The 12,903-nt window shown below is 32.3% G+C and overlaps 2 protein-coding genes across 2 annotated transcripts; both read right to left on the reverse strand.

Moving 5' to 3' along the window:
* Positions 1-218: 218 nt before the first annotated feature.
* LOC105218452 (invertebrate-type lysozyme 3) lies at positions 219-11,310 on the reverse strand. The gene is made up of 3 exons (XM_011194046.3): positions 11,038-11,310; positions 720-890; positions 219-651 (listed from the first exon to the last, which is right to left on the reverse strand). The coding sequence occupies exons 1-3, from the start codon at positions 11,114-11,116 to the stop codon at positions 440-442; spliced, it is 462 nt and encodes a 153-aa protein (XP_011192348.1). The 5' UTR covers positions 11,117-11,310; the 3' UTR covers positions 219-439.
* A 396-nt stretch (positions 11,311-11,706) lies between these two features.
* On the reverse strand, positions 11,707-12,694 carry LOC105218451 (probable elongation factor 1-beta). Its single transcript, XM_011194044.3, has 2 exons — positions 12,507-12,694; positions 11,707-12,382 (listed from the first exon to the last, which is right to left on the reverse strand). Exons 1-2 carry the CDS (start codon positions 12,584-12,586, stop codon positions 11,791-11,793), a joined length of 672 nt encoding a protein of 223 aa, XP_011192346.2. The 5' UTR covers positions 12,587-12,694; the 3' UTR covers positions 11,707-11,790.
* Positions 12,695-12,903: the final 209 nt, after the last annotated feature.

Below are 12,903 nucleotides of genomic sequence, written 5' to 3' on the forward strand. Positions count from 1 at the left end.
AATACCGCAGACGATGGAACGATGAGCTGTACGAGTTATACGACAGCAGCTACGCCGGCTAGGTCATGTTGTTCGAAGGGACCAAAGCACTCCAGCTTTGAGTATCTACGCCAATTACATAAATATGTTCACTGACTTATCAAACAGCATACATTGCAACTCACTTCATATCATACTTTACAGTTTGCATAACTTTTGACGAATCAAATTAAAATCCATTTTATAATCGAAATAAAATTATTTATTAATAAATGTCATAAGATTAGTTTAAAATAAAATAAAACTCATACTTGATATTACAGTAATGCTTCTCGAAGAATCTAAATAAATGTAATTCTGAAAGCAGCAAGCAAAAAATGAGTAGCTTGCCACCCTTAATTTAATTTTAATTAATTTTTATTATATTTTAATTTTTTTAAGAATTTTGCATTTTGCTCATTTAACCCTGAAACAGGTTCAAACAGCTCGACAGTGTAGTCTGGTAGTTGTAGCCCAATTCGCCCTTGCAGCCGTAGCCGCCAAGCTTGTGTATGGCCGCGTAATCAAAGCAATCCACCTGGTTGTCGCCATTGCAATCCTGTGCATACTTAGTCATGTAGTTTTGTATGGTATTCGCGGCGCAGTAGGGATCATTCACGCAGTTGGGATAGGCTGTAAGAGGTGATAAATTATAGATTATATTTCTTAGTGCTTCATAATTGTTGTTTTTAAACACTTACCTGTATCCGAATCGGGCGATTCGCCATTCAATGTCAGCTTACCGCCATCGGACCAGTAGGGCCAGGTGATGCGGAACAGGCCACAGACGCCGCCGGTACAAGTGGCCGTGCGATTACAACCGCTGATGGCCTCACAGATACAACCCAAACAAATGTCGGTGACCGGTTTTTCTTTAAATAGCAAATGAAGACAATGAGTTTATTTTGTTTTGCAAAAAATTTAAGAATAATAATAAAAAAGCTTATGATAGACAAGTTTTATAAGCCGTTTAAAGAATACATATATACACATATACTTTATATATGTATTCTTAATAAATTCGTACGTAATTCTGATGACTGAGTGGGTTTAACCGAATTTTTTATTTATTTTTAAACGTTGTTTTTAAGCTTTTTTTTAATAACTACTAATTTATTTATTAAATATTTTAATATAATATCATATTAATTACATTCATACAAAAAAAAATTTGATATATTTTATAAATAGCCAAATTTATGATTTTATTGTAGCAAATTTCCAAAAATTGGTTTTTTATCAGGTGGCAACAATTCTTCATTCAAAGACCTAAATTTAAAAAGAATACTCCATTTTTATTTAATGTAAACATGTGGCAACTCAATAAATTTTTTATACTCTCGCAACAAAAGTTACTAAGAGTTTTGTTCACATAACGGTTGTTTGTGTCGCCAAGAAATAAAAGAGTTAGATATGTTAGATATATATCAAAATGATCAGAATGACAAGACGAGTTGAAATCCGGATGCCTGTCTGTCCGGGCAACGGATAACTTGAGTAAAAATTGAGATATCTTAACGAAACTTGAAACACCTTGGCACCCTGAGGAGGTTGCTTTCGAAGATGGGCAAAATCGGACCATTGCCACGCCCATATAAAAAAAGTTATAAAAGTAAAGTTTAGAATAAAGGATTGCACTAGGAAGGGACATATTTGAATGTAATTTTTTTGGGGAAGTGGGCGTGGTCCCGGCCCCAAATCGGTTATTTGTATATATCTCGCAAACCAATAAAGCTATATAAACCAAGCTTTCTGCAGTCGGTTCTCTTACGTACCCCACCACACACCATGAAAATAGTTGAAATCGGATAATAACCACGCCCACCTCCCATACAAAGGTTAGGTTGAAAATTACTAAAAGTGGGTTAACTCACTAACGAAAAACGTCTGAAACACTAAATTTTACAGAAGAAATAAGGAAGCTGCACTCAGATTTTTATTTTTGAAAATGAAAAATCTCTGGCTTCACTTGTGTAAAAATTGTCGAAAACGCACTATAACTTTTCAAGGCCCCAGATATCGAACATGTTGAACTCAGCGCCAGAGAAAATTGTTTTCTTCTAAGAGTGTGTCTCTGTTCCAAAAATTATTAAAATCGGGTCATAACATGGTGGGCTTTATTCCGCATATATGTATTGGTTAATCATAGCATATCATAGCAATATTAAGTGAGCGTATAGTCTTGGATACAGTGTACCCTGATGGTGAAAATGAATGAAATCGGTTAGGAATTACTTCAGCCCTCATATCTACATATGAAGATTTTCGTTATTCTACTAAACTTTATGCCGAATTTATGAGTAAATTTGTGTGTTAAACTCAATAAATTGCGAGAGTATGAAATGTAGGTTGCACCCAAAATTAGCCTTTCCTTACTTATTTTAATATAGCTTGCTAGAAAGCCTTTTCAATAATATTCTTACAGTAGCATTGTATTAGAGTTGGGTTATATTAACAATTTTTATTTGAAAATGCGTGGCAACTTCTTTTTATAAATCGTTTCTAAATTAAAGGCTTTCAATTAATTCAAATTTGTAAAAATCTAAAGCTGTATAGGGAGAGACTTTTTTATGGGGCTGCGATCTCACCCTTATGTTTCTCTGTATTGCTGACGTTTTTTCTGGCCATTGCACTCGGTGGCTCAACGACCTTATACCTGGATTCATTAATATATACATACAATCTGTGGCTAACAACTTTCAATTACACTAATTAATTACATTAACAAAGCACTCATTGCATTACAAAAATCTTAAAAATTCCATTTCAGAATTTTTTTCAACAAGAAAATGTACATTCTACAGAAAGTTCAATAAAATGCTGCAATTAATTGGAGACGAAAGCGCTCAATTAAAATTCAGCAACAATTTTGCGACACAAAAGAATCTAGTCTAACTGGATTCAAAAGGGGAATAAATAAGATATTAAATAATACGCAGGTTTCTACACTTGCGTGTGTTTATAAATATTTGAGTTTATAACCTATATCTCATTTGGGGTGTGACAAGTGTAGCTGATGTCATATAAATTCATTTAATTTATGGTCATTACAATTTTGAACTACAACAAAAAATGAATGCGGGGAATTTCTGTGTGAAATTTATAATTTACATTTTCTCTTAATTTATGTTATTTTATTATTCAATCGGTTAAAAATACGCAATGATGCTTGACCGAGTTTATTCCTCCGAATTTTACCTGTTTCTTGAATCTACCTGTATCTGCTTCAAATGTGTCTATAAGTTGGAAGGCGCTTTCGAGCAACTGTTCGATCTTGTATTATAAACTTTTCATACCATAAATATCGGTGAAGCTTTAAAAAGGGCTGTGTAAGACCGAACTCTTCCAAAAATTTATTTCTAGGATAAATTGTTATATTTTTACCGCGATTTTAACTCATTAAGACGTCTACGGCGATATAAAAATATTGAATTGATTAAATTATCTCTCCAGTTTGTCTAAATTTGATAATATCTTAAAAGGAGAGTTTTATTTCATTCATTCATTTATCCATTATATTTCGCTAAAGATCTCGATATATTTGGGAAGAACATATTTACTTCAATATCAGTTTTTACAAGCTATTCTAAAAAATCCATATGATTTCTGGACATATATATATAAACATCTCTTAATTTGTTAAGAACCTAACTGCAAAGGGTCCATAGGCCTGTGAGTGTCCGGAAATATATCTTTTAGAAAGGAAAGTTTTTCATATTTTTATTCAGAACTTTACTTTAATTTTCACTTTCCTGTCACCATTAAAAAAATTCGATGTTCGTAACGCCTTTTTCCGAGCTTTGAACCCAAACAGCTGCCGAATAGAAAAATAGAAAACTATTACTAATTAGTTATTTATCTATTCAGTTAACCTTTCTCGGTAACAAAGAGAAGACTCAGTACCTATCAAATACTTCCAATTAAGTTAGCATTTTACATCGACTCAAGTGGAGCTTTAAGCTCCATAATTGATATCAACATAATAGAGCTTCACAGGATATTTAACTTTCTCTATGGTATTTACAGATCTACGATTGTTCTCCCAATTACTAATTAACAGAATGTAAAAGTATTCTCGGCAGTAAAAGGACTACTTGGTGAAGGTCTGCAGTTCATCAGGCACATCGATTTCGAAACAAATAGTCTGTCAAGCTTGATTTCTAGGCATTCCACTTCATTTTATGGAAGTAAAACTCGTTTCCTGCCAAAACCTCTACAAATCCACCAAGTAAACTTGACTTTGAACGTTTAAGTGGAGTTTGTTTTACTATTATTTGCTTATCTTATACGAAAAAGTTAACTTGATCTTGAGTTTGCTTTGGTGAGCATTGTCTGGTTTAACGAGAGTGCGCAAGCGTGCAGTTTGCATTTCCGAAGCGTACGAGAGAAGGCATTAAGTTAGTCTGTATATGTTTGCTTATGTTAGTGAAAAGTTAGCATACCATTTGGAAATTTACAACGTTTTTCGGATACAATAACATTTAGAGAGAGATGCAGAATGGGTGAGCTCTCACCGAGAGAGATGTTAGCTTTGAAATCACTTATTGAGGTCAAAGTATCATTTGAATGCTGTTATGACGGATTACTAATGGAAATAGTTGTCCTCCATGGTTATAGATGGTACATATAAACAAGCTTCCGAAATAAAAAAGATAAGGCGATGGCCCCTCTATGAATTGCTATGATTCGTGATTATTAGGTTAATAAAGGTATATAATATAATCTCTAAATATATTGTGGAATGGGTTCTAGGGAGGACTCTTTCTTCTCTTTATTTGAGAGAGGAAATTTGAGCTTCGAGCTGAGTATTGTTACATCAAAAATCAAGAAATGGATGTTCTGAAATTCATACAAAACATCTCAAAAATAGTACAAGTAATCTCTCTGTGACTTTACAATAAATATATTGCAAGCTAAAAATTTCCTATTGGGTATGTAGTGAGGCACTGTAACTCTCAGTCACTAGTAATTTGAGACAACTAGACATTTCTTAAAGTGATCATATATATATTTAAAGTGCAAGCTATTCATACATGCGTCCATGAACTTCGTCAGCGTTCAACTGTGCCGTTGCCGGTACATCTTCCAAACTACAAAAACAATAACAACAGTCGATACTAACAAGACGAGTTTGGCAACTTTACATGGATGCCGTTGCAAATTGCGAAGATTTTGTTGCCTCGCTAAGGCGTGTGATAATCGTTGCACATATATATTTCTGTAAATATCGATTAACTATGCAAAACGAGTTGCTAGTTGACTCATCTTCAAATGCTCGAAGCAACAATGAATTAACAAACTTGCCTTGCTGGTCAATAAACATAAATTTCATATATTATAGTACTTAGTTTTCGATACATAGTTGTCAGTACATATACAAATTAGTATTTCTATGTAAATAAAATAATAAAAGCAACGTAAATTAGCGATTTGAACTTGAATATTCGTTAAGCGTCAAAAAGCTGTTTGCAAGGGAGTGTACTTGGGGGTGAAATACGATAGAGATTAATGGAATTATGTAATTCCAATAATTCTGATAACTGTATATATTCGTTTCTATACATTATTCAGTTTTGAAAAAAAGACGCGACGACAAAAAAGTCCAAGAATAAAGTAAAGTCAAGACCTAAATACGGTTATGTACAAAAGACTACTGGGTCAAGAGTTTAAACCTCAAGCACGTAGACAATCCTATTTGAAATAGGAGATAGTTTTTCGAAGATTTCACTCTATATGGATAGGCATGTCTTAGTAGAACCAACTATGAAGATTTAGACTTTAAAAATACTTCCAATTACTATCTAGAATATTTTTTAGTGACAAAGTTCTTTCGGAAACCTTTATTTTCAATGTTAGGATTATGAATCGTACAGTATGGAGCTTCATTTCACATTGGGGACATTACACCTTCTACATGAAGATACCCTTTCGAAGCATTGACTTTTTTTATAGTTTTTAGAATTTTCCCAAGACTTTTACCGTGGGTTTTCCGAAGTCGGAACTCTAGTTGAATAATATAAATCGTTCCAATCAATATACCATCTACAATAAAGAGCTTAGGAGACAGTTTCCAGCGAGACTCCGACTGGTTCGATACAAACTCTAAGATACGGAAACTCTGGAAAGAAAAGAGTTTATAACATTTCTATTCTAGTTTCTATTAGTTCTCAAAATGTTCCTTCGAAAAGATTTTGGGACTTGGTCTAGGGATCCACCTTGAATGAGATTTGTCAATTAAAGGCACTAGAAGAGACATAACGAAACATTAAGCCGCACAACCAACAACTGACGTCAGATTAGCGTCATTAGCACAATTAAAATTTCTTAGGCGTAGGTAATTAACATTCGCAATGGAATTTGAAACATAAATGGAATTACTTCGCACCCTCATATATGAATATAAGGTGACTTTGTCAAAGGTCTTTTTTTACTATAACGCCAAATAGCATTAAGGCATTTCATTGAAATTGAATATTTGTAAATATGTACTATGTAAATCTCATTGTTGCAATAGAACGTGCTGTCGCTAAAAAACATAACAAACAAACCAAGTTTTTTGTAGACTGAAAATATTTATTGACAAGCTTCAACAAATTGGACAGGGTGACACGTGCTTCACATAGTTAATGATGAGTAGTGAACGAAAAAACCGAAAAATGTACATAATCACAAAGTTTAATAGATCAACTCTATTTTAAGAATTTTTAACGGTTTCTATACAGCATTTGACATACTTTAAACTCAGGGACGTCAAGGAAATAGCTGGTATTGCTGATAATTTTGATTCGGACAAGTATTATCAACTCGGCAGCATAATATCAAAATTGTTTGATATATACTTGTCAGACAAGACTCTTAAGACCCTATCCGCTATTTTAAGTTAATTTCAATATATAATAAAGCGGTCGCATTTAAAAGGAGGCCGTCATCAACAGACAGGCTTTGAAATCTCTCTCTTTTTTTAACAGAAAGAGGCTCTGGTTCCATAATAAATGTTTCTTTTGTGCGGATGAAGTTGCGGCACTGGCTGAACTCTAGTCAGGAAAATATTTTTGATTTTTTGATCAGAATAGTTAAGTAGCTTTAAAAATCAATCTTAGGTCCCTAGCGTACATATCCAGAAAAATTATCTGAAGACTTGCTATTGAACGAACTCCTTATCTTTCCTCTGTGTCAAAATTCATAGAAAAACTTTAAGAAGTCGAAGGCCAGATCAAGGCTTATCCCCTTCTATATATACTGAGTAGATTTCAAGGTTTTATGTAATTGGGAACTAATAAAGACACTGATAGGACAGGGGTTATACACATATTCCAATATTATATAGATATTCATATATATCAGTAAAAACTTGATTATATGAATATTCGATATTTATCAGTTTATAAAATTATACGAATATGCCGATTGCGAAAGATGCGGTTAATATTTATATTTATTTTCTCCTTCCTACGTACTCTCCATCTAATTATTATTTTGGAACATTTTCTAGTTTAAAATCTAGAAGTAACGGTAATGCGTTGAAAGAATCTGAGGACATTAGAGGAGATGACTAAAGGCGTGGAGCTTAAAAGAGACCTTATTGAGCAATAGAACGAATTTGATTGCTATATATGAAATTATCATGGACTTAAAAAAGTATGAAAATAGATTATCCGCACAAAGTCATGCTGTTCTTATAATCGCTTTATATTGGTAATACTTTTTTCAAAACAGCAACTAGATGCTCGATCAGTCAAAGGTGAAAATTTATATTAAAAATATTTAAAGAAAAAGTGTGAAATTCCCCAAGCTCAAAGCAAAAAACTAATGCTTATCAATTGCTAGATGATTAAAGTTTTTTATTATTACATATTTATATTTTTTAATCTCTATTTTTATTGGTTTTTATTTTTTAATGTTTGTAAATAAGCTTTCATATTTATTTGTTTATTATTTCATTAGCTCTACTGAACTTTGACGTTAAGCTGTTTAATCTGTAGCGAAAATTAACATTTGATTTCATTAATATATGTATATACAACAACAACGACTGTTTATGCATATGTATGTATGTATGTATAAATGTCTGTGTTTGTGAGGAGAAATCAAGGCGTGATTTTTTCTATACAATTTATTAATACTTTTTCTGACAAGTACAATTTAATCCGCTTTGGTAAAATAGGCCACGAAGTGATTACATTTGCAAGTATCGGAGTACATATGTACATGCATACAAACATACATATGTATGTACATATGTATAGTTATTGATAGGCAAAGCCTGTTCTCTCTCAGTGTGTTGCTATATAATTATGATCTTTTTGATTAGCCCCACAAATAAAGTCAAATTTAATGAGCTTAATTTAGAGCAATAAAAAATATATATTTTTTTAAATTTCTAAAGCTCCTGTAGTTCAAGAGACCAAAATAATAATATGTAAAAAATTTTCTTATAGAACGGTAGCAACACCCTGTATTTATGTATAATTTTTATCCTCAAATCATTAATATTCATATTTTTAAATTTATAAATATTTTTACTAGAGGTTGTTCACCATTAGCTAACTAACTTCCAAACTAACGGTTAATGACTCAACTATTTACAGTTATTCTTTTGTTTTATTGAAAAAGAGACGCCAATCAATTAGTGTCTATGGAAATTAACATAAAATCATAAATTCTGCTACAACAAAATTACAAAAAAGACAAAAAAAAAAAAAACAAAAAAAATTAAAAAAGTAAAAAATACGAAAAAAATGAAGAAAAAAACCAAAAAAAAATTACAAATAAAGAACGAATAAAAAAAATTAAGAAATATCAAACACGAAAAAATCAAAAAGGTAAAAACCATGTAGTTTATTCAACATTCAACCTGTTGATGACTGGCTGCGCCGCATGACATCAAAACTTATTCTTTCGGTACAAATATATACACATGTATCACATGCTTTTACTAATTCTTGCTATTTTTTTGCATTTAAAAATCTTTTTTGGTATTTTTATTTTTTAATTTTTTAGTTTTTTTCGTATGAATTCAACATGCTGGATATTTCCTTCAGTTAATTTCTTTGCATTAATTTTATCCGTTTACTATGCAAAATTGGGGATTTTTCATGTCTGATTCTGTGAAAACCAAAACGTTAAGGTGTTTGGGAAATTCAGCTACTTTTGTTGTTGCATTCGTAACGTGTCACCAAATCACGCAAGAGATGCCTTATCGGAATTAATTGTATATAAGCGCGCACAGCTTCTCTCTCACGGCGGACAATTTGCAGTGTGCAATTCTTTGAACAAAGTTTTGTCGTCTGATTAAATGTGTCGTAATGTTGCTTACGTTAATAGCAATTACTTTAATATAAATTATCTGTTGTTTGTAGAAGTATAATTTAAAAATGATTCTTGATTTGATTTTTGATTACAAAATTATTGAATTATGATTATAAAATTCCTCAGAATTATTTAAGGAATATTCTTTCATCAAAAACAACAACACCTTTTAGACACGAGTAGAGCTTCTGGCCCTTTGTGTTATCTCAAAAAGGAAATGGAGCTAAAGGGATGAAGGTGTAAAACTAGAAACGTTCAGAGCCAAACTTTGGAATAAGATAAATAAAAAGTGAATATAATAGTTCTTTTGATACCTCTACAAAAACAATAATCTACACTTTTTAGGTTATGTAAGAACTTTTTTGCCTTCTATGTCGCCAGGAATAAACGGTATAAGAGGCCACCGCAATGAAAAAACATTAGCGAAATTCGAAAAATCACTTCGAAATTTTTCTAATAAAGTGCTAGAGATACACATTAATAATAAAAAAAATATTTTCAAAATTCAAAAATCTCAAAGCTGATTTTTACAACTAAAATATCGATTTAAAAAATAATAATTATATGCATAAGTATTTAAGAAGAATTATGGACGTGCTGAAAATAATAACTAAATATTCCTTAAACAAATAGGGTTGTTAAAACAGAGACGTAAAACGAAGTTTGCGCCATCAAACTAACTCAAATTTATAAATTATCGAACACTTCGATTATAAATATATTTATTTTAAACTTTAAAAACACATTTCACTTCAAAACAGCAACTAAAATAAATTTTTAATAGTAACAAATGCATAAACTGATCTCTTTGGGAACTAATCTAATAAAACTTGTGGACAAATTTTGTAAAAACAATTCTATAAAGAACTTTATAATTTCATTTAAGCAAAAATATTAAATATGAAACTTTCTATATATGTATTAATATACATATACATATGTATATTTTTTATTTATTATTATTATTTTTTTTTTAATGAGACATGTTTGAAACCTTTTTATTATTCAAAATGTCAAAGAACTTTATTTTTAAATTGTGTGTAAAATTTTACTCTAAATTGTCCTTTGTTATGTCTCTACTTTAACAAATTAGAACGTATTTATGGTTGAAAATATATAGACAATATATCTCAAATATCGTCTATACTCATAACCACAGCAATATTAACTAAAAACATTTCCTGTTTATTCACTAAAACATGCGACAATACAAGTTCGACATTATTTAACTACAAATAACTGGCGACCAATAAATAAGATTTGAAAGAATGGCAGCAGAAATTCGTTGTTGTCAAATACAAACATACATAAGTACATACATATATGAATAAGAAACAGTCATAAAAGCTACAATCTTATAAAAAAAAATCAAACAAAAAGAACCAAAGCGCTAACAAATGTTAATTAAATACGCTAAAGCCGGACCTGTGGCCATTTAGCCGCTCGAGCAGTTATAATTTCATAATGAAATTTATGTACATTTGTCTATGCCATTTATACCATAATTCTGATTTGTTCAGTTTAAATGCTTGTTTTTGCTAATAATTTGCATATTTTTACACACAGCAAACGAACAAAAATAATTTTTACTGTATGTTTGTGTCTATATTTCTCAGAACATTCAATATTATTCACACCTCCGGCGCAAATACAAACATACATAAATGAAAACATAAATAATTTGAAACAATAATCAAGATTTATTCTCACCCTGTGCATTGATCAGCATAGCGAAACCCACACAAAGCAGCGCAGCAATCAAAACTTTACCGTAGTACGTGTTGGCCATTGTTTATTTGGATTTTTATTTATTTCGATTGTAATACGTACAGACTTAATCAAATGTTTTTTTATTGATTATGTATGTATTATGCGTTCAGTTAATATATAACTACACTACACTTGAGCTTGGTTGAAAGCGTTTTCCTGTTCCGTTAGCAGTCTTCACACGCTCGCGTTTTTTAAACAACTGAGGCAGCCACACGAAATGTTTGCGAATTTTAGCGTGCAGCTATTGATTGTACACAGAGATTGTGTATGAGCTGATCGGCAGCGAAGATGAACAAAGCGCGTTGGCTCAAGCTTAATAATAGTAGCGGTGAGGGGCCCAGCAAAAGCTCCGCTTCGACTTTGGAGAAAAAACAAAGGAGTTAAGACACGAACTCTTTGTTTATACAGTTTTTAAACATATGAAACGCCCTGTGCTGAAAAGAAAGCAATCTGAAATTTTCTGCACCATCCCTTTTCTTTTAACAACAAATTTTATGTGGCAATTCTTCTTATAACAGCAAATTTTGTGATAAAAACAAAAAATAGTGAATTAATACCAAATTTCCTTAAACGCTATCGCTTCTACACAAAAGAAAACTCACTTTAAACTATGCTTTGCTTTGCTTCTTATATTTTCGTTTCATTGTTAAAAAAAGGGAATTTAATTTCATGCTGTAGTGGTAATCTCCTTGCTTAGATCTTGTTGAAGGCAGCAATATCAACGGATTGTACGAAATCTTCGAATTCCTGAATGGTTTCAGTCAACAAATCGATCGACACTTTGTCATCTTCAATGACGCACATAATTTGCAATTTGTTGATACCATAACCGACTGGCACCAATTTGGAGGCACCCCACAAAAGGCCGTCCATCTCAACGGTGCGCACATTTCGCTCCAATTCCTTCATGTCGGTCTCATCATCCCATGGCTTGACATCCAACAATACTGATGACTTGGCAATAAGCGCGGGTTTCTTTGACTTCTTAGCGGCGTAGGCGGCAACACGTTCCTCACGGATGCGTGCAGCTTCAGCATCTTCTTCTTCTTCATCAGAGCCGAAGAGATCTACATCATCATCATCATCAGCGGCAGCTGGTGCAGCAGCAGCAACTGTGGGCTTGGCACCGGCAACTTGTGGCAATGGTGAACCACCCCAGGCGGCACGTTCGCTGGCTTCGTACGAAGCAATGTGACGGTACCAACGTTGCACATGTGGGAAGTTACCGGCTGGCGCTTTGCCCAAAGCATCGAACACTGAGAGATCAGCTTTGCTTGGTGAATATCTGCAATATAAATATGAAAAGATTTATTAAAACATTTGCCGACGTGACAAGGCCGTCATACATAACCTCACTTTATGTGCGGTTTGCATGCTGTTGTCAAAGTTTGCACTTTCACCACACTTACCCGCTAATGTAGCTGTTGTCAGCAAGGAATTGCTCCAATTCCTGCAGACCTTGTGGGGTTGTGACATTACCGAAAGCCATTTTGTGTATTTTATTAGACTTAATTAAAATTCGACAAAGAAATAATCACCAGCGCTCGAATTCTGCTGCAAACTGTGTGGAATTTGACAACCGGAAAGATTGAGCATATGTCACATTCAGGGTTGATTGGAATGTTACTATTTCAGGTATTGGTAATTGCAAGTTTGTAGTATATAAGTCCTACAATTGCATAATTAATTATCTTGCAAAATTTTTTGACAATAACTAAATTCATTTAAAGAAATTATAAATTATAAATTTATTTTTTAATTTAATAAAAAGTTGTTAATATAAAATTTTAAGTTTAAATAATCAAC

This window comes from Zeugodacus cucurbitae, chromosome 6, assembly GCF_028554725.1.
Source record: "Zeugodacus cucurbitae isolate PBARC_wt_2022May chromosome 6, idZeuCucr1.2, whole genome shotgun sequence".
In the NCBI taxonomy this organism is placed as follows: Eukaryota; Metazoa; Arthropoda; class Insecta; order Diptera; family Tephritidae; genus Zeugodacus; species Zeugodacus cucurbitae.

Coding starts and splice junctions, on each gene's coding strand:
- LOC105218451 (XM_011194044.3), bottom strand. CDS start 12,586: ATGGCTTTCGGTAATGTCACAACCCCACAAGGTCTGCAGGAATTGGAG. Junction 12,383..12,506: donor GACAACAGCTACATTAGCGG/GTAAGTGTGGTG, acceptor TTTATATTGCAG/ATATTCACCAAGCAAAGCTG.
- LOC105218452 (XM_011194046.3), bottom strand. CDS start 11,116: ATGGCCAACACGTACTACGGTAAAGTTTTGATTGCTGCGCTGCTTTGT. Junction 891..11,037: donor TATGCTGATCAATGCACAGG/GTGAGAATAAAT, acceptor TGCTATTTAAAG/AAAAACCGGTCACCGACATT. Junction 652..719: donor ATCGCCCGATTCGGATACAG/GTAAGTGTTTAA, acceptor CACCTCTTACAG/CCTATCCCAACTGCGTGAAT.